Raw genomic sequence first — 22,500 nt, 5'->3', positions numbered from 1 at the left:
GGCTTTTCTTACGTTCTGTCTCGCTTCAAGTATCCGGAGTACCTCAAAATGGTCTTGTTTTCAGAAAAAATAAGTGAATAAGTGTAATTTTAGCTAAACAGAAATAATTTCAGTAAAAAAAAAGAACTAATCCCAGTACGGATGCTGCGCATGCGCGAACGAACGAACGAATCACTCCCCGAGACGACTCGCTAAAGATTCATTCAAAAAGAACGAATCGCTCGAGAACGACCCGGCGCCACGAGACGGAAAAAAGCTTTCTTTTTGTGCAGCGTATTAATTAAGAACATGATTATCTCCGATCTGGCAGACGAATAGCTGAGGGATATCAACTAACAAAATATTTCAGTGCCGTTTCCGTCACTTTTTCACGATTTCGCTCAGTTCCGTGACTTTTTTGCCCTTCTGTTTTAAAATGCACGGGCTAATTCATTCGTGCATTCACGCCGTTTATACGTTAACAGATTAAAGGAAGAGTTCACCCTCGGGTCCAGACCAGAACCTCGTTCCTGGAAATCAGAGTTTTGAAGTTTTATCACGTCATTCTCCACACTTTAGTTAACGAACACATACCTTCAGCGCTTTATTTAGTTAAAAAGGACCGGTCCACAGCAACACAGGTGTCAGGTTTGCATTCGTTTTAGTTGTAGACTTCACTGTTTAAAGCGTTATTTGTGGATGATTCGGGCTGGAGATCAATCGATGAGGCCTAAACGCGAAAAAGACTGAATCCAAGATTTGGTGAAAACGAGAGATTTACGAGCAATTGAAAGAAGCACGGTCTTTCCAGCACCGGACCTCTCTTGAAGACTTCTCCTCGGTGTTTAACACACAGCCGGTCGTATCCGGTCAGCAAGGCTTTGAAGCTGCGTGTTGAAACGAGTCGGAGAGCAGGACCGGACCTGTTCATCTCACACACTTCAGAGGACAATGAGCATCTAAGGTCTGTTTGAATAACTCAAATAACCTGCGGCCAGTCTGCCCTGAATTACACAACACCACGGTCACGGTAAACGCTCCACAATACGACCGAGCGGCATTTAAGTCTCGCTTTTAGACGTCTGGCTTCATGCTCATTCATCCGCGCGTTACGCAAAGGAACAGCTCGCCAAAAAAACCTGAAATGCGCTCAGATTGGGAGGAGTTCGTGTTTTGGAGAAACGCGTCTCTGCATCGGATGTGAATGGGTGCCGTCGGAACGAGAGTCTGATAAAAACATGGGAATAACCCACAGCGCTCCGGTCCAACGTCTGGAGAAGACAAACGCTCCTTTTTAACTTAATGCGGCGACGAAGCGTTCTGGTCTGAATCAGGAGAGAAATCTGCACGGCGGCTTTCGAAACACCTCTTTTTTGAGCTTTGTTAAGAGTTAAAAACATCTTAATGCTGGATTGGTTTGATCTGGGGTGTTTTTATCAGACACGACGGCACCCATTCACTGCAGAGCAAGTTATGACGTCGTGCACATTTGATTTTTTTGGGGCGAACTGTTCTTTTAATAATCGAGGTCAGGCAGTCATTGGCTAAAACGACGTTACTGAAAACACAAATATCATTAAATAACAACAAGTGAAAGATAAGTGACAGAAAAACCATCAGCCATCAAAACAGACTCACTCGCCGTAACAAAAGAGCGTTTTGTAAAAATGTGAAGTTTATTCTTTAAAGAAGTGAATAATATATAAACTATTGTCTATAAATATAAAGGTTTTTTTTATTTAATAGTATCACAAGCAGAAGTATGAGAAAGAAGAAAGTAACAGACGTCACCGGTGTAGAAAAACCGTAATATAGGCTTCGACGCCAGCGTGATTAAATACATCTCAGATCCATGCAGACGGGTCTCATAAGAACACAGCTGAAGAGCAGGCCTCTATCTACCGGTGCTTTCCGTAATGACCTTAAACACGGATTCCTTTGGGAAACAAAAACATTCATTCGCGTGAGATGACTGCCGTAAACAATCGAGAATCAACATGATCTGAGGTTCAGTAAAGGGCACGTGATGACACAACAAACCCTGAAGAAGTCTGAACGGGATGCTGTGAATTCTTCTTATGCAGCGCGCGCGATGAGGGGGGAGGGGTTTATTAGCCGATACCGATAAAGACAGAAAAATACTTAAAAATATCTGACAACAAATCGCATTATCCATTAACGGACCTGCTGGTAGGTTTAGGAAGTGATGCACGCGACGAGCCGGCGTGATTATCGCTGCGGATCGTTTAAAAAGAGCACAATATCGCCGATATATATCGGTGTACAGCTCCACGCACCGCGCGCGCCAAAACGCCTACGTCACATTCATGGATTAGTTTACACACCAAGACAGGCATCAAAGTGGTGTGGGGTTTTAAATGACTTACTTTGATGCCGATAACCAGAGCACGGACCGATATTCTCGGAAAAGTCACATCCAAAGTATGCGTGTATTTATTACGTGTTTTATAAATGCACGCGCACGTGTATATATATATTCAAGAAAATTTGTTTTGTATATGTATATATTACCTTTATATATAATATAAATGACATGAATATATACATGCAAATCTTTTCAAATTGTACACTGTATGCGCGTGCATTTATATACGCGTAATAAATATAGACAGCGCGCGCAGATATTACGTGAACAGAATCGCCGTTTAACAGCGCTGATTAAAACGATCTGAAAAGCCAGTTGAGAGGCCTGCTGGTAGATTTTTTTTACACACACACACACACACACACACACACACACACACACACACACACGCATCAGAAAGTCTTAGTAACGAAACCAACACAGACGTCGAACTATTTGAGAAGTGCATTGCAAACACCGTCCGTCCTGTTCTAGCTGTATGTTTAGAGGTACTTCTGTGCAAAAGAGCCGAAGGAGAACACGAACCACCAGAGTTCATGACACGCTGAAGTTCCTTGGAGTTAAACGCGAGCGAACTGAAAAAGGCACTTGAGTTTACATCTTAAAACAGCCTGAGACCGGGCCAGTCTTTCTTCTAGAGCCTAGTCTCAGCCTCCAGAAAACATCCTGATCTGATCTCACTCCCAAAGCTTTCATTTAAAGCTCGATTCATAAGTGCTGGGCGCACAATTCACACGCGCGTTATCATCATCATCATCATCATCATCATCGTCGTAATTTTCTGCATCATTTGCATGTAAAACGTTTGAATATTCGCCCGTGGAAATACCGACGTCGTTAAAAAAGACACAGGCGTAAAAAAACAGATCCCCACCCAGAATAATCCACGAGAAAAGCTTAAATAATCTCCAAAACGATACGGCGCGTCCCAAAAAAAGTCCTTTGATTTAAAAACAAAAAAAAAACAGAACATCCAAGCGAGATTTAAATACAAATATATACTTACAAAAATCGCAACGTTTATGTACAACGCGAAACAGTGTTCTCCATCGGACAAGAAAAAAAAGGAAAAAGAAATCACACCGTAGTTTCTCCCTGCTTGCTGTTCGCCAGTCTCGTGTAGAACTTCCTCCACGAGTTCAGCGTCTTTCCAGACCATATCCAGAACCCGGACGTGATGCCCACGATCAGGGTCATCAGGTACTTGATCATGAACACCGTGAAATCCGGGTTCACCTGCGGGTTGTGCGCGGGGCACGGCACCGCGTACGTTTTGCACGTTTGCGCGCTCCACGTCTGCTCCCACTGATCCCGAAAGGCCTGCTCGTAGAAGTAGCACGCGATCACGATGGTGGCCGGAACCGTGTAGAGCACGCTGAAAATGCCGATGCGCACCATCAGCTTCTCCAGCTTCTCCGTCTTGGTGCCGTCGTGCTTCATGATGGTCCTGATGCGGAACAGAGACACGAAGCCCGCCAGCAGGAACGAAGTGCCGATGAACAGATAGACGAAGAGCGGCGCGAGCAGGAACCCGCGCAACGCTTCCACGCTGTTGATGCCCACGTAGCAGACGCCGCTGAGCACGTCCCCGTCCACCTGCCCCACGGCGAGGATGGTGATGGTCTTGATGGCCGGCACTGCCCACGCCGCCAGATGGAAGTACTGCGAATTCGCTTCGATGGCCTCGTGACCCCATTTCATGCCGGCCGCGAGGAACCAAGTGAGCGCGAGGATGACCCACCAGATGGAGCTGGCCATGCTGAAGAAGTAGAGCATCATGAACAGGATGGTGCAACTTTCCTTTTTGGTGCCTTGCACCACCGTCCTGAACTCGTTGTCGAACTGCTCGTTGCAAACCACCTTGTCTTCCATCAGGAATCCGGCGATGTAGGCGATGGAGACCATCGTGTAGCACCCGGAAAGGAATATAATGGGTCTTTCCGGGTAACTAAAGCGCTTCATGTCCACCAAGTAAGTCAAGACTGTGAACAAAGTCGACGCGCAGCACAACACCGACCAGATGCCGATCCAAATGCGCGCAAACTTCTGCTCGTCCTCGCTGAAGTACATCATCCCGTGGAGTTTCTTGGGCTCGCACGGCGCGCCGCAGTTCTCCTCGCCCATGAAGCGGTAGTTGAGGTACGGCGGGACCTTCAGCGAGCTCGGGCACCTGAAACGCCCCTTCCTGGGGTGCTCGGGCGTCGCTTGGGTCGCGTCCGGGGTCGGGTTGACGGGCGCGCTCCGCTCGGACGTGTTCTGCCCCACGCACAGCTCGTCGCCGTGCACCGGGAACAGCTCGCACGCGAGGCTCTCCGGCCACTGGAAGCCGAATTTGTTCATGAGCGCCTCGCAGCCTTGACGCGCGCGCTCGCACAGGGAACGGCACGGGGGCAGCGCCTGCTCCAGCACCGTGCAAACCGGCGCGTACATGGAGCACAGGAAGAACTTGAGGTCCGGCGAGCACTGCACTTTAACGAGCGGGTAGAACTGGTGCACCTCCAGCCCCGCGTCCTCCTGGTTCGTGTGGCCGAGGAGGTTGGGCATGATGGTCTCGTTGTACGCGATGTCCGTGCACAGGGGGATGGTGATGGGCTGGCAGAAGCCGTGCTCCGGAACGGACATGCCGCGCTCCCCGTACTGCGCGCTCGCTCCCAGTGTTCCGAGGGCGAGCAGGAAGAGCGCGGACGCACCGTGCGCGGCCATACTTTCCTTCTGCGGTGTGTCTCCTCACAGCCAGCTCGCCAGCCAGCGCTGCTCGTCCCCCCCGGCTCCCTCTGTCGATGTATCCCGGCAAATCGTTGCGCGGAAACTTTTGGGAAAGTGCGGCTGCGCCCCGGACGCGGATCGCGAGACGCGCGGAGGAGATCAGCACGCGAGCGCGCGAGAGGCGGATAAAGAGTCGCGGCGTGTCGTGTCAGAGTTTCTGCGAGCTGTTCAAACCTGTTTCCAGGCGCCCTGCTGTCTGCTGTTCATAAGAGAAGCGCGGGAGGGGCTTTACGGACAGATGGCTCGCGTTAGGGAGCGTCGGCATTTCGTTCGCGCGCGGTTCGTTTTGCGTTCTTTTACGTTCTTCTAACGTTCATGGGGCTCGCTGAGCGTGATGCGTTTCATCTGATAACTTTACCGACGCAACGTACCTTTTGCTAATAGAAAATGTGGGGTTTTGCTTTACGTTCTTTAAACGTTCTTTTAATGTTCGCGGTTTGTAACCTTCATCTCTGCTGACGTCATAGAACAAATATAAGTGCGAGATCTCTTTGCATTTCTAAAATGTTTTTAGACTTATTTTGCCCGAGTAATATATATATATATATATATATATATATATATATATATATATATATATATATATATATATATATATATATGTGTGTGTGTGTATATATATATGTATATATGTTTTATCAATATAAAATTAGATGCAATCTCGTTTTCATGGTCATTGCACATTTGTTCTTAGACTTGAATTGAATGCATTTTAAACGCTAACTTTACCGATGTGATATGCATCGAGCGACGTTTCCATCAACATCAATTCAGCGGAAAACCAACCGTGCTCAAAATAGACTAAAATGCATTTCGCGTTCTTTCTACATTCTCTAGTTATTAACCGGGTTTAATGCACTTAACGTCTGCTAACTTTAGGTAGATATTAAAATAACGAGTACAAGAAAAGAAATTTCATTGGCAGACACTTTGCATTTGCTGAATTCAACTTTATAAAGTTAAGCAAACGATTAAAAATGAGCTTCGGGCAATGTGACATTTAGAAGCGGAAAGATCGAGATGCAATTGTTTCTAAACACTCCAATAATCCAATAATCATTTTTACAGTGCACTTACAGAATACAGCGAACAATTTTTAAGGATAACGCTGCTTATCTCATTTACCGAACAGTCATATTTAATAATAATAACAATAACGTTAACTTTCCCAGGCTCGCCAGTACACCAAATAAGTGACTTTCCGCTCACAATAATGCATGTGCATGTAAAGACACACATATGGGATGCTGTTTAGTGATATGGCATGTTGTAAGCTTTGATATAGATTCACCGAGGGGTCGAAGTTCGTTGTAGAATCGCACCCTGGACGTCTTTTTAAAGAAGAGTTAAAAGGGCTTACCCATCCAGCTCAGCGCAAAACAGAGGAAGAAAACAGAGACGGCCCCTAACATGCAGCCCTGAGTGCTGCGCTCCTATTGGCTGCCGGGAGTGTCTGTAGGAGAAACCAGAGGAACATGATTTGCTCTGACAGGGGAATGTAAAGACAGCCTTCACTAAGAGTCTGGATACAGGCTGAATACAAAGCAACTTCTGCCCGAGCAAAGATTTCATTCTGCCATGTTCCAGTGGGTCTGGTCGTGAACTACTGCTTGAGAAACAGAATCGCTTTAGAGGATTTCATTTCGGTGCATTTCTAGGGAATGATCCCCTGATAGGCTGGACGGGTCAAACCTGAAAGAGTAAAACCCTTTTAGCGTTGCGTTAAAAATACAGGCCGCCAAAGGTTTCGTTTGGTTGATCCTCAAAGAAGCTTTCAGTGAGCAGTACTTGGAAAGACCATTTTGAACAGTTCATAAAAAAAGCCCCTTTTGTGCAAACAATCAATTGATTTCAGAAGTTCTTTGCATTTTCTTCTTTGACCTTTAGCATCAAAACAGTAGCTCGTTTGAAGCATTAATAAACTTTATTCATTTCAGGTAAAACAACAATAAACAACATTTACAGAAGGACATTACATCTTCCATAATAACATTACATACAGGTTTCTAACAAATAATGCAATCCCTACTCTAATATAGTCTACGTTTCGTCCGTTATAAAGTGACCAGTTCCACGTCTCGTCAAAAGTCTGCGTTATTTCAGTGCATCTTACAAAAAAGAAAGCTAGATATAGGCGAGTGAAGCGAAAACACAGGTTCAGTGTTCAGCACAGCGGATGCATGTTTCCCGAGCGGATTATATACGGATATGAACCATCAACCTCCTTATATATACTGTATATACAGCCTAGTATATAACAAAGATTACAAAAAGATTAAATATTCACAGATGAATTGAGAATAACAGCACATTCCATAGCAGAGCAAACCGGGAATAGAAAGCTGTTGCCTTTTCATGGTAGATTTACATTTAGATATCGCTTTATTCACTATAGAAGCCCCTTTCTGCCGCCGAATTAAAAAAAAAACAACTACTTTTAAAAAAGCATTCGCCAACTTGCGATTCGATTTGTCTCCGGAGCTCAGAAAAACGGCTGAATTGCGAGATTAAAACGGCCATTATTGTAAGATAAACTTTTTTACCGTTTTTGTTTTTTTCGGAATTGCACGGTAGAAACTCACGATCGCGTTTTATGAAGTCAGGATTGCGAGAAAAGTCAGCACTGGGACACTTAAAGTCACTAATAAAGTTGGATATAATTGACCATTTGGTTTATAGTTCAATCGCGCAATTTAGTTGATAAAGGTTGCCATTACCGTTTTTTATTTTCACTCATTGGCGGAAACGGGTTTCTAAAAATCATCAGCTTTGAAGCAAGCGCCGTCTTTTTTGTGTTCGTCACAGTGCTAAATGTGCAAGTATTGTTTATTATTACTGTTCTGCGTTCCTTTTCCTTGCAAAAAAGGGAGGGTGTGCACGCGATGAAATGCAGCCTAAGCGGCGACCTCCGGGAAGCCAGGGGGCGCTCTCACACGTTTCACGCGCGTCGCATGGAGATTATTATTGGGCTGCTCGTACTGGCTGGAGTCCGGCAGCAGGTTTGGGTTAGTCGTCGTTTACACAGAATCGTTTTCTGATAATACGCGAGTATAAAACGGTTTGTTGAATAAAGGCCACGTTCACACTGCAGATTGATTCGGGACTCACTCCCTTTCACCAACACCCGTTTTGTTTTCCAGTACAAGAATCAAAGTGCTTAGGTGTTAAGTTTTGTTTCCTGAAAAATCGAACAAAAATGAAAAAAATTTTTTTAAATAAAATACAGGAGTCTGCCGTAGAATAAAAACATAGAAAGATTTGTGTCTCAATTTTCTCTAAATTTGATAAAAGTAAAAATAGCCAGATATAAATTCAGAATTCCGCATCTTTTAGATTGAAGTTTATATTTATTATATAAAAGAGTTTATATCTTGTAATTGACTATTTTATTGCATTTTTTTTCTGTAAACAGGCTCGCATGAAAATACCAACCAATGAGGTAAGAGAAGCGAAAACGTAATTTAAAGGGCACACGAGTTTATTTATTTTTTAAATTATTTAATAAATTGTATGCACCTCAAATAAATGTTCAGGAATATTTGCACTGGAAAACAATCAAATGGCTGACTTGACTTTTTCCCACCGTATTTTAATTTCCTGTTATTTAATCTGCGTGACTCTTTTAGCGATTCGGGTGTTAAACTACATTAATGTCTTTATTCTTTTTTTGTCTGGAGCAGCAAACACGAACAGGTTAGACCGCTGGTAATCAAGTCAAATTCAGGATTACGACTAATCATCAGGTTATGTGTGAGTACGTGGCCTGACCGAATCTACAGGTAAAAAACACCACCTTATAAGCTGGAATGTTGCGCAAACATGTTGAAAAGTGCATTCGCGGTAAGCGTCGACCTTTTAAAGCCCCTAAACGTCATTACTCTTTAACTAGTCCTGACTGTTAGTCACAGCATTAGGACTAAAGCTGAAACAAGACATCCAAAAAGCCGTGTCACTGGGGACGTCATCCATTCGTTTCTGATTTATGAAATAATCTGTTGCTAAACGGGTGTGTTACTGTACAAAGTCATGTTGCTTCTTCATTGGATCTGTTAACAGTGCAGAGCCAAACATTGCTATTGTTCAATTAGCTCTTGCACTCTTAGAAAGCAAAATCCATTGATATTTAACGAACGGACAGAACGAGAAAATACCGTACCCAAATGGAGATTATATTATTACGTATTATTAGAGGAAGAGCAGTATTAGTGTTCTTTACACACAGGCCGGGAAAGTAGTGCACTTTGAGAAGGTTCTTCCGATCTAACTCCATCTCCAAGATGTCTGAGACGTTACAGCTTCATCAACACTTCAGTTTGAAAAGCTAAAGGATTGCATTTATCCTTATAATATGTACCTGCTTTTTTTTTTTAATTGCATGATTTTTTTCATCTTATTTAAGGTCAAATGTGTTTCAAATGAAACCTTTCAATCTTACCAGTTTCAGTTTTGATCATGGTTTAAGACCTAAAATAAATGATTACTTTTCACTTGAAGAAATGTATGCTATGACCATGACCATGATGCCGCTGTTGGAAGTGGCATGCTTTGAGTTTTAGGAAACTATACACAATAACACAAAAAAATAAAATGGTAAGTGTGAATATATGTTCTTGTGAACGTTGTTAAACGTATGAGAATTTAATTTTTTCCACCGAATTTTGTTTTTCACAGACAGACAATTAAAAAACAAAAAACAGCAGGTCTTGCGCGAACATCCTCTAACAGTTCGAAGCGTTTTAGTGATCAGTTAGTGAGTGCAATTCATTCTAAGATTGTCATGGGCCTTCGGATGGAAGAGGGATAACAGGTTCATTTCCAAACGTGGACGAGTGAATTTCTTTCTCATGCACAGTAGCACCAGTGCAAGCGTATTGCCTGTATTTAACACTCAACGCACATGTACACGCACACAGACGTACACGAGACCGTTAGTGATGGTGTTCATTGCTTTAGCGCAGTCCCTGCAGTGAGTGAATGTGCACCGTCAGTACTAGGGATGCACCGATACTACATTTCATAGCTGACATCTTAGCCGATTGTTCAGAATATCTGCCGATATCAGTAATGATTATTCAGAACGATATCTGCTGATACTGCTAGCCGATTATCTGCCGATAACAATAACGATAGTTGATTATTCAGAATGATATCTGCCGATACAGTTACGATTATAATGACATCTGCTTATGGTGATTTTTTGGAACGATATCTGCTGATACTGCTAGCCGATTATCTGCCGATACGATAGTTGATTATTCTAAATCATATCTGCCGATACAGTTACGATTATTTATAATGACATTGCTTAGACTGATTTCTTAGCCGATTGTTCGAAAAATCTGCCGATATCAATGATTATTCAGAATGATATCTGCTGATACTGCTAGCCGATTATCTGCCGATAACGATAACGATAGTTGATTATTCTAAATGATATCTGCCGATGCAGTTACGATTATTTATAATGACATTGCTTATACTGATTTCTTAGCCGATTGTTCGGAAAATCTGCCGATATCAATGATTATTCAGAATGATATCTGCTGATACTGCTAGCCGATTATCTGCCGATAACGATAACGATAGCTGATCATTCCGAATGATATCTGCCGGTACAGTTACGATTATAATGACATCTGCTTATAGTGATTTTTTGGAACGATATCTGCTGATACTGCTAGCCGATTATCTGCCGATACCGATAGTTGATCATTCTAAATGATATCTGCCGATGCAGTTACGATTATTTATAATGACATTGCTTATACTGATTTTTTAGCCGATTGTTCGGAAAATCTGCCGATATCAATAATGATTATTCAGAATGATATCTGCTGATACCAATCATGATAGCTGATTATTTGGAATGATATCTATGTATATCGATAAGTGATTATTCAGAATTATATCTGCAGATACCAATTACTGATTAGTAAAAATGATATCTGCCGATATGATGTGATTATGAGTAATCAGTATAGGCAGATATGATTCTAAATAATGATATCTGCCGATAATGTTCATTCAGAATGATAAGTGCTGAAATTGATAACCAATTATTTGGAATATGTATAAAAATGCTTAATCCAATAAGAAAACATATGCAGGGATCCTTTCATTTGGTACATAACATTGGATCTTAAAATGAACAAAATGTTTACATGCTATATGTAAACAAAAAAAAATATTACATTTTCATAAAAATCTTCATGAAAATAAACACAACGAACAGTAAATAAACTCACTCTAGTCTTTAACTTTCCTGACGTATGTGCAACATTAATGTTTGGTGTTTTTCTTTTAGTTAAATGCTAAATGCGTGATTACATGCGACGTGATACATTTCGGGAGGTTGTACTATATCTTTCAACCCCTTCAGACGTTCGTTCAAAAATAAAGCCTCAGCACCGTCCTTTAAACCTAAGCACTACAGCAATACATCATGCCACATTTAAGAGCGTCAAACAGCATTTATTGTTTGCGTTTGGTAATAAAAAGTACATGATTTGAAAAATGTTACTTTTTTTCCAAAAGTAACAAAGCGATTACTGGATAGGACGGGTAATGCTAATAATGGGAGCTGGATTTGTCAACTGGGATTAAACTAGTTGCGTTTCAACAGTGTTGCGTTAATGCATTATTACTGCTTTAACGTTGACCGTCCTAAATCCAAAACAAGTTTCTGTCTGACATGTTTTTCCACCGCCTTCTGATTGGCAGGAAATCAGGCATTTTTAAGATTATCGGTTGATGGCTTGATTATCGGCCGATACGTCGGTGCATCCTTAGTTATTATTGTGATTATTATTGTTATTGGGAGCGCAGCTGGACTGTACCAATGTGGAAGATTGCAGGAAATGTGAAATGCCAGCTTGGTCTCGATAACGCTCGATTGTGCGCAGGAGGGCATTTGGTTTGTTCGCTCGAATAGACACATATTTAACTGTACAAACATTCGTATATAGGTAGCTACATACACAAACAGTTCGTATGAATTGCCTTTTGAAGCCCGGACGTCGCTCCTGATGGTAGAACTCAGATTTGACTGAACTGCTCTCAGCCCCACATGGAAGGTCAAACCAGCCAGAAAATGAAATTATTTAAATAAACATGAAGAGCCGCTCCCGCCGTTCTCCTCTTTGTCCTTTTTCCGTCTTGAAGGCTGACAGCGCCAACCTGAAAAAAAAAAGAAGAGAGACAAAAACATTCACCGTCAGTTTTGATGTGCACTTTAAGGAACCGTAGTTGAAGTCTTTGGCCTGTCTGGCTTTCCGTAGTGTGTTGTTTCAGGCTAATGGAAAGAAAACATCCAAAATACACATTCAAGGCTTTATTTCACGACGCTTTATCTACTTGTGCATCAATGACCATTCATGTCTTTAAAGATGAGTTTCTTTCTCCACTTCAGCAGCACTTACATGCACCAAACTTTAGTTTTATTCCCATTTTGTTCATATATTATTTGCATTTATACCACATTTTATTCGTAAAACATTTTACAATGTAGCCAATGTTCAGATCAGTCTTCTGGAAATCTATGCAACATCTAATAAGACAATACTTTGTTTGCATATTTAAACAATTCAGAAAACGTAGTAATACTAAAGATCTGATTCAGGTCTTCATGCATCTATGAACCGATGTGTCTTAGCTCATTTCTATATTAATCACTCGTAGCGTTTTTGTCTAAACTATATTAAATGAAGTGCATCTTTAAAGCAGCTTCACTGCTCTGCTGAGGAGGATGATGGGTCGCAGAGGAGTGTGTGTGTGTGTGTGTGTGTGTGTGTGTGTGTGTGTGTGAGGAAGGGCAGATCCGGCTCGCTTGTTTCTCGGCTAATCTTCCTCTTTTTTTCCCCATTGACCATACTGCTAATAAATAATGCATGCGTCTCAGTGTGTCCGACCTCGCTCGCTCGCTCTCTCTCTGGCAGTCTGTTATTCTCTTTCTTACTCTCTCGTTTCAGATTTTCTTCCTTTCTTTGTTGCCCTTCCCCCACTTGATTTCAATCCATGCCTTTGGAAAAACGTTCCTGGAGGATTTGCAAGTGTGTGAGCCAGAAATCAGAGATCATGGAAGGACGCTGCCTTTATCAAGAGCCCAAAGCGAGCGTGTGTGTGTGTGTGTGTGTGTGTGTGTGTGTGTGTGTGTGAGAGGAAATCGACCAACTCAGTAACACACCATCCCACTGCAACCTCATAAAACTACATCCACTGAAAGCTGGCCGCTAAATAGATATTCATCAATGATACTGATATTAAACTTGAGCCGTTTTTAGTATACATATACACTGTGCATTAAAAAATAAAAAGGAAAACCATTTTAATAAAAGAAGAATAAAATAGATTGCAAATAGCAATAGATTGCAATAGATCAAAAATAATGCAAAAAATAGCAACATTCCTTTAATCAGTTCATATTTAATGCACTTATTAACTGAAAAATGCATAAAAAATGCAGTTAGATACACCTCTAATAGATTTTTAAGTGATGATTAAGTAATAATTATTATTAGATCATATAAATATTCAAGCGATAATATTTGTCTCAATAATTCTGATTTAATTGAACGTCATTCCAAATAATTCATATTTCTTAAAACTGAATTATATTTTGCTTCATGTTATAGTTTTAGCCTTTTCGTTTAGTGTTACTAGCATTTATTAACATTTTGAACTTCTTTCAATGCTCGGGTGATATTTTCCTTTTAGTGCAGGTTTTAGTCACTCTTTGTGCTTCCGTCATTTATTCATTGAACAGACATTTTTTGCTAAAACTGAGATACAAATAAAGCTATTTATTCATTTGGTAGTTTCATTACTACTCTATTTGTTAGCTTGTATTCGACGTAATTTTTATATTTTATTGAAGCTTCGCGTGAGTCGAGAGAATAAAAACATAGTTTTAGTTTTAAACAAACGATGAATCTGACAGACAAGGAAACATGTTTGAAAACCATCATTTTACCAGTCCTTCTGCTGGTGCTGCCAGAAACGACACGCAAACCTAAAGACGCCGAAAGTCGATCGAGTTAGACCGAAATGAATATCTGTCAAGTATATGTAATCAGCTCAGGACCAAGAGCGTCCATTTAGATGCCTGCAGAAGGTCTCTGACCGATTTAACAAACACAATGAGGAGAAGGGCTCCTATAGTCCGGAGCCAGCAGACGGGCCCCCTGCGTGACCTCTGACCCCGTCACGTCTCAAAGCGTGTAATGAAGTGAGTCAGACCACCATTAAACGGCGCGCACACACACACACACACCCGAAAGATTTCCAATCGCTTTAATGAACACACTTGGATTACTTTCCATTTTCTTAAAAGTGCAAATTTAATTAAAAGCGAGGATTTAAAGCGCTGAAAAGTTTCCAGTCATTAAATGCGCAGGAATGCTGCGTCCGGGCCAGGACGTGACTCCAGCACGTCAGCGCTCTTCAGATTCATTTTAATGACCATCGCTGCTATGAAAGCCAATAAAGAGCTCCTCACTACTGACAGCTTTATTGTGAAGGCAGTGGATTAAACCTTTCAACTAAACAGCTTGTTAAAATCCTCGCTTAGAGTCACCAAACACCGCTGAAAATAAGCCGTTTCACAAACTCCACTGCGATTGGCCAGGCTGACGGAAAGTCCCGCCCCCGGACTCACGCGATTGGTCGAGCCAGGAATTGCCACGCTATGCCCGTGACTTGAAATCATATGAACATTTCTTTATTCCAGGAAGGACAACGGTGTTATTTCATGTTTAAAATATGATTTCTTTCCCCCTGTCTGTTAAACAAAATATTAATGCTGCCGTTTTCTTTAATATAAAAAGTGAACGGAGACAGCAAAACAACAAAAGCTAGTAAAAATGTAAAGTTCTGCCTTGTTAAAGTAAGTTTAAGTTGAAGCACTGAAAAAAAAATAGAACAAAAATGAATTGAAAATACATTTAAAAACTGAAATGAAAAAGTTAGATATAATGTTGAATATAAATATTTAAAAAGACAAAACTAATAAATAAAATCACAACGACACTAAAACTAAAGTAAAAAAAAAAAAAACTTGAAAATGACGGCGTAACGAAATGACTAAAAAGCTAAACACAGCATCAAAATAACGAATAAAATGACGTATTACTTAAATAACAAAAAAACTAATCCATTTCAAAGCTTTAAATAAAATATAAATATTAAACTTAAACTTATCCTTTAAACTTATTGTTTAAAACAAAAATGCTTGCATCCTTGTTCAATATTTAACCGTCACAAAAATGTCAGTAATGAACCTAAAAAAAGAAATTTAAGAGTACTAAAATGACTAAAATTAAAACTGAAATAAGTCTATTTTTACAATTATTTAAAATTATTACAATTATTTTTTTAATTATTTAAAATTATTAAAATATTTTTCAAATTCCAAAATAAAATTCATGCTGTTTATTCATATGACTAGAGCCCTATATTTAAGTCACGTGAAGCTCAGTTAGTTGGTTAGTTGTTTTCTGGTTGTTGGAGTAAGAGCAGCGCTTCATTCTGGATCAATCATAAAGCCGCATGCGCACACGGCAGACGTTACATGAATGTCCTGGCTTCATCATAATAAACGTGTGAGGATTAGCGGCTCTTGTCGATGGAGTGCCGGGAGGATTTACTCTATAATAAATATCATCACGGCTGATACCAGACTCAATAAAATAGAAACATTTGAAATGATTATACCAGGTTTAAAGTGAAGCAGTCAAAAAGTGAAATAAGAAATAAAAAGTTATGATAATTTTTTTAATGAAATAAAAAATAGCAACTCAAATTGAAAAAAAAAACCCAGCAAAAATTAAAAAGTTAAATAAAAGATAATTCAGATATTAGAGGAAAATGTTTAATATAAAAAAACAACATTTGAAATGTTGCCTTAAACTAAAAAAAAAAAAACAGCAACATAAAATCTAATAAAACAGAAAGTGAGCGTGACTGGATCTGATGTCTCACAGATGCACTATGGGAAAGCTTGTGACCTGACTGAAAACATCTCTGTCCATATTTCACTCCAACATTTTTTTTTGATTATTATATATATATATATATATATATATATATATATATATATATATATATATATATATATATATATATATATATATATATATATATATATATATATATATATATATACAGTATATATAATCATGCAAAAAAATGTGTGTGTATATATATATATATATATATATAATCATGCAAAAAAAAAAAAAAAAAAAAAAAAAAATATATATATATATACAGACGTGGACAAAATTGTTGGTACCCTTTGGTCAATGAAAGAAAAACTCACAATGGTCACAGAAATAACTTTAATCTGACAAAAGTAATAATAAATAAAATTCTATAAATGTTAACCAATGAAAGTCAGACATTGTTTTTCAACCATGCTTCAACAGAATTATTAAAAAAATAAACTCATGAAACAGACCTGGACAAAAATGATGGTACCCTAACTTAATATTTTGTTGCGCAACCTTTTGAGGCAATCACTGCAATCAAACGCTTCCTGTAACTGTCAATGAGACTTCTGCACCTCTCAGCAGGTATTTTGGCCCACTCCTCATGAGCAAACTGCTCCAGTTGTGTCCGGTTTGAAGGGTGCCTTTTCCAGACTGCATGTTTCAGCTCCTTCCAAAGATGCTCAATAGGATTGAGGTCAGGGCTCATAGAAGGCCACTTTACAATAGTCCAATTTTTTCCTCTTAGCCATTCTTGGGTGTTTTTAGCGGTGTGTTTTGGGTCATTGTCCTGTTGCAAGACCCATGACCTGCGACTGAGACCAAGCTTTCTGACACTGGCTAGTACATTTCTCTCTAGAATTCCTTGATAGTCTTGAGATTTCATTGTACCCTGCACAGATTCAAGACACCCTGTGCCAGACGCAGCAAAGCAGCCCCAGAACATAACAGAGCCTCCTCCATGTTTCACAGTAGGGACAGTGTTCTTTTCTTGATATGCTTCATTTTTTCGTCTGTGAACATACAGCTGATGTGCCTTGGCAAAAACTTCGATTTTTGTCTCATCTGTCCACAGGACATTCTCCCAGAAGCTTTGTGGCTTGTCAACATGTAGTTTGGCATATTCCAGTCTTGCTTTTTTATGATTCGTTTTCAACAATGGTGTCCTCCTTGGTCGTCTCCCATGTAGTCCACTTTGGCTCAAACAACGACGGATGGTGCGATCTGACACTGATGTTCCTTGAGCATGAAGTTCACCTTGAATCTCTTTAGAAGTCTTTCTAGGCTCTTTTGTTACCATTCGGATTATCCGTCTCTTAGATTTGTCATCAATTTTCCTCCTGCTGCCACGTCCAGGAGGTTGGCTACAGTCCCATGGATCTTAAACTTCTGAATAATATGTGCAACTGTAGTCACAGGAACATCTAGTTGCTTGGAGATGGTCTTATAGCCTTTACCTTTAACATGCTTGTCTATAATTTTCTTTCTGATCTCTTGAGACAACTCTTTCCTTTGCTTCCTCTGGTCCATGTCGAGTGTGGTACACACCATATCACCAAACAACACAGTGATTACCTGGAGCCATATATATAGGCCCAATGGCTGATTACAAGGTTGTAGACACCTGTGATGCTAATTAGTGGACACACCTTGAATTAACATGTCCCTTTGGTCACATTATTTTCAGTGTTTTCTAGGGTACCATCATTTTTGTCCATGCCTGTTTCGTGAGTTTATTATTTTAAATAATTCTGTTGAAGCATGGTTGAAAAACAATGTCTGACTTTCATTGGTTAACATTTATAGAATTTTTATTTATTATTACTTTTGTCAGATAACAGTTATTTCTGTGACCATTGTGACTTTTTCTTTCATTGACCAAAGGGTACCAACAATTTTGTCCACGTCTGTATATATATATATAAAATCATGCAAAAAAAAATATACATATATATATATATATATAAATACATTGAGTAAAATGCCTGCACAAGACGCACAAATGAATCACTTTTAGATTCACAATACTTGAATCAGTAGAACGTACAGCAGCTCAAGCATTAGAGACACTCTCTGTGAGAACAGCTGAAAGCTTCTTTTTTCCATGCCCTACACTAAAGCTGCCTATAGATCTGTAAAAGTTCCCTGTTCAAAGTCTGGGAAATTCCCACTGACGTACAGGACGGAGCGACGGAGGAATATAAAGATCCCCCGCTGACGAAACAATCAGTGCTGCTCACAGCAGACCTTCAGAAACACTACACTACAGCAGCGGAGCGGCCCACACACAGCCTGATTTCTGCCATGCGGTTGCTAGGGTGTTTCTATGCAGTTATTAGTGTGTTTGAGTGGCTTCTAGGGTGTCGCTATGTGGTTACTAGGGTGTTTGAGTGGTTTCAAAGGCATTGCTTTGCGTTTACTACCATGTTTGGGTGATTTCCAGGGCATTTCTATGGAGTTGCTAGTGAGTTTGAGTGGTTTCTAGAGTGTTGCTATGCGGTTTCTACTGTGCTTGAGTGGTTTCCAGGGTGTTTCTATGCAGTTACTAGGGTATTTGAGTGATTTCCAGGGTGTTGTTATGCGGTTACTTCTGTGCTTGAGTGGTTTCCAGGGTGTTGCTATGCAGTTACTACTGTGTTTGAGTGGTTTCCAGGGCGTTTCTATGCAGTTACTAGGGTATTTGAGTGATTTCCAGGGTGTTGTTATGCGGTTACTTCTGTGTTTTAGTGGTTTCCAAGGTGTTGCTATGCGGTTAGTACTGAGTTTGGGTGGTTTTCAGGACATTTCTTTGCAGCTACTAGTGTGTTTGAGTGGTTTCTAAGGCGTTGTCATGCGGTTACTACGGTGTTTGGGTGGTTTCCAGGGCATTTCTATGCAATTACAAGGGTGTTTCAGTGATTTCCAGGGTGTTGTCATGCGGTTACTTCTGTGCTTGAGTGGTTTCCAGGGTGTTGCTATGCAGCTACTAGTGTGTTTGGGTGGTTTCTAAGGCATTGCTTTGCGGATACTACTGTGTTTGGGTGGTTTCCAGGACGTTTCTATGCAGTTACTAGGGTGTTGCTATGCGGTTACTACTGTGCTTGAGTGGTTTCCAGGGTGTTTCTATGCAGTTACTAGGGTGTTTAAATGATTTCAAGGGTGTTGTTATGCGGTTACTTCTGTGCTTGAGTGGTTTCCAGGGTGTTGCTATGCGGTTACTACTGTGATTGAGTGGTTTCCAGGGTGTTGCTATGTGGTTACTACTGTGATTGAGTGGTTTCCAGGGTGTTGCTATGCAGCTACTAGTGTGTTTGGGTGGTTTCTAAGGCATTGCTTTGCAGATACTACTGTGTTTGGGTGGTTTCCAGGGCGTTTCTATGCAGTTAATAGGGTGTTGCTATGCGGTTACTACTGTGCTTGAGTGGTTTCCAGGGTGTTGCTATGCGGTTACTACTGTGCTTGAGTGGTTTCCAAGGCGTTTCCAGATACTGTTTGTGGGATCAGAGCTTTATACCAATGATAGTGTAAGCATTAATGACCTGATAAGATCTCCCCGTGGAGACATTGACCGAAAAAGCTAATTAAAATACAGTTGGCTACAGCTGTTTGCATCTGACTGAAGATACACAATCTTTCTGAACATTTACTGTAAAAGTCAGTGAAAGTGAACAATCCAGAACACAGGTCTGAAGTAATGTTTTAAAACTACCAGAAATAACATTGAGCGGCAACGTCTGAAATATAAAGACCGTTTGTGTCCAGTGAGCCGCAAGAAGCGTTAGCTCTGTTGACTCGGGACGGTTTGATCGATCGATTGTTCTGTACGTTCCCTCAAGCCTCTGTTTTGCGCGTCAGAAAGCGGCCCTCAGCCGAAGCAAACAAACACGCGGTCGTTCCGGTCAGAGACGCCCGACTGAAGCAGATCAAGAGCGAGCAGGATCTGACGCTCAGCCCAGCCTCGGGCGTCTCTCCTGGATCCCACATCAAACACAAACACACCTCAGAGCGCCTCCGTCTACACACACACACACACACACACACACACACACACACACACTCACTGCATTATCTTTCAGAGTCCATACGAAGTGCGCTTGGAGCACAACATCAGCAAAAATCAGTTCTCGGTCAAAACGCATTAAAATAACCTCCATCGATTACTGAAGCCAGATGATTAATCAAGTGATTTACATATTTGTGTATTGCATATATATGAATACGCATGCATGTGTTTACATACTAAATATAATATCGAATATAAGAAAAGAAACACATAAATGCATTTACATTTAAATGCTTTCAAAATACATACATAATAAATAAACATAGCACACACGCATAACCTTATTCTTGGATGCAAATAATTGTTTGAAAGCATTAATAAGTACGCACACACACACACACACACACACACACACACACGTATATATTTAAGAAAAAAGAGTTACGTTTTGTTTAATAAAAATATTTACATATAATAAAGATATATTATTGCAAATACAGAGACCATGTATTTAAATCACTGATTTACACCGAATTATTGCACATTTAGTTTATTCACCCTATAGAAGATTAATAAAAAAATATTGAATCTAAACCGTCCAGTTTTGAAACAATAATAATTCTGTCTACTATTTCCAATGCCGGGCTTCACAGGGTTAAGCAGATCTAGTATTTATGTCTAAATTAATTCATTTCTGATTCAATAAAACATAGTGTCCTTACGTTAATCTATACTTAATGTTTATCTATTTTATTCATATTTTCCAAAAGTCTCCTTTGCCTAGTTCTGAAGTGCACTGTACATTACCTCTGGGACAAAAAGAGATTATAAAGTTTGATGTTGGCTCAGTTGAAATAAAGCTGAAAATGTGGCGTTCTTTCAGTTAGATCTGCAGGTATGTATTTGGCTTTTATGCTTTTATGCACGAGCGCATGCTTCACGTATCAGAAAGAGCCAGCGGTCAAGAATGCGTGCTCGTTCTCCGGCCTCTGGAAGCTCTCTCTCTCAAGCGTGTGATTAGGGCTCGGCTGCGTGCTTGTGGCCGCTGTGGTGTCACTTCATTAGTGGAAACGACGGGCCGTCTGCCGGGGAGGGAAACAGAGACGCCTGGCCGCAGGACACAAAAAAAGAGGAGGAGCGTTTTGGCCGCTACGTGCAACTGAACCCAACAGAATGGAAGGAATGCTCGAAAAAGACACGAAGTGCAAACCCAAGCAGGAGGGCCGCCGAAGAGCGCTTACTGTGTCTTAAACATCCTATTCAGAGACTGAGCTAAACCAAGACATCCCCAGATCACCAGAAACAGGCTAGAGAACAGATCTGACCAGACTAGACAGGATTCAGCGCTCAGGGATCAAACATTACTCAAACGTGACAAAAAATAAATCAATAAAATAATTATATATATATATATCGAAAAGAGTCAGCTACTGCATGTTTATTGTAAAGATAATTTTTTTAATTATATTTTATTGTATTATTACGTATAATATTTTTTATTATTTATAGATTTTTACAATTCTTTAAATATATCATATTGTACTGTATAAATGATAAAAAAATATAATATATACAAGTTGTATTTTTATTATTGTTAATATATTTTCAATTACATTTTGACAAATACACCTCTTTACATAATTTTTTTATTATATTTAAACCCATAAATTAAATTTCATTCAAATATTCTTAAAACTAAAAATATATTTTTAGTTAAAAATTTACTACATTCAAAAACACAAACGCACATTTTATATATATATATATATATAATATATATAATATATTCATATTTTATAATTAATATTAATGCATATAAAATATACTTAAAACAATAATAAAAGTACTATTTCTGTAAATAAAAATTGCTTCATCACATAAAAAAAAAAATGCTGCATCACATAAAAAGCACCAGTTCAAAAAGGTAAATATTGCATGTTATATTAAAAAGTAAATATGTGACTCGAGATTCACTCAAGTGTCAATATTGATTTCTTGTTGTCTGAGGCTACGCTAGCACTACGCTAGTCCTGTATGTGAGACAGATCGCATTTCATCTGAGGGATGAATTAATAGATGGAAATTACAGGGAGAAACTGCAGCGCTCCTTTGCATAATCAGCCTTTAATTGAACCCTGAGCCATATGTGTGTGTGCAGAGCATTCTGGGATCTGACTAATGGGGCATGAGCCGGGGAAATGAAGCGTGGCAGAAGAGACCTGATACGAACACACACACACACACACACACACCGCAGATGGCCGCGCAGTGAGAACCGGCTCTCAGACGCCTGGAAAGGTCACGATGACATCATGTTTTGAGTCCGTCATGTGCAGTGCATCATGGGACGAGTAGTTCATAAACGCTCGTCTTCAACCGGCATCACGTGATGCGTTTTAAAGGCT

General features: G+C 40.0%; 1 protein-coding gene and 1 pseudogene across 1 annotated transcript; both read right to left on the bottom strand.

Moving 5' to 3' along the window:
• Positions 1 to 2,716: 2,716 nt before the first annotated feature.
• On the bottom strand, positions 2,717 to 5,372 carry LOC122335329 (frizzled-1-like). Its single transcript, XM_043233160.1, has one exon. The coding sequence runs from the start codon at positions 5,066 to 5,068 to the stop codon at positions 3,443 to 3,445; it is 1,626 nt and encodes a 541-aa protein (XP_043089095.1). The 5' UTR covers positions 5,069 to 5,372; the 3' UTR covers positions 2,717 to 3,442.
• A 1,664-nt stretch (positions 5,373 to 7,036) lies between these two features.
• Positions 7,037 to 22,500, bottom strand: part of LOC122335328 — a 142,100-nt pseudogene continuing 126,636 nt past the window's right edge.

Source organism: Puntigrus tetrazona, unplaced genomic scaffold, assembly GCF_018831695.1.
Source record: "Puntigrus tetrazona isolate hp1 unplaced genomic scaffold, ASM1883169v1 S000000754, whole genome shotgun sequence".
In the NCBI taxonomy this organism is placed as follows: domain Eukaryota; kingdom Metazoa; phylum Chordata; class Actinopteri; order Cypriniformes; family Cyprinidae; genus Puntigrus; species Puntigrus tetrazona.
Note: the sequence above shows the minus strand (reverse complement) of the source record. Positions and strands in the feature narration are given on the sequence as shown.

Bases quoted from the DNA above. Each gene is read 5' to 3' on its own strand.
- LOC122335329 (XM_043233160.1), bottom strand. From the start codon at position 5,068: ATGGCCGCGCACGGTGCGTCCGCGCTCTTCCTGCTCGCCCTCGGAACA.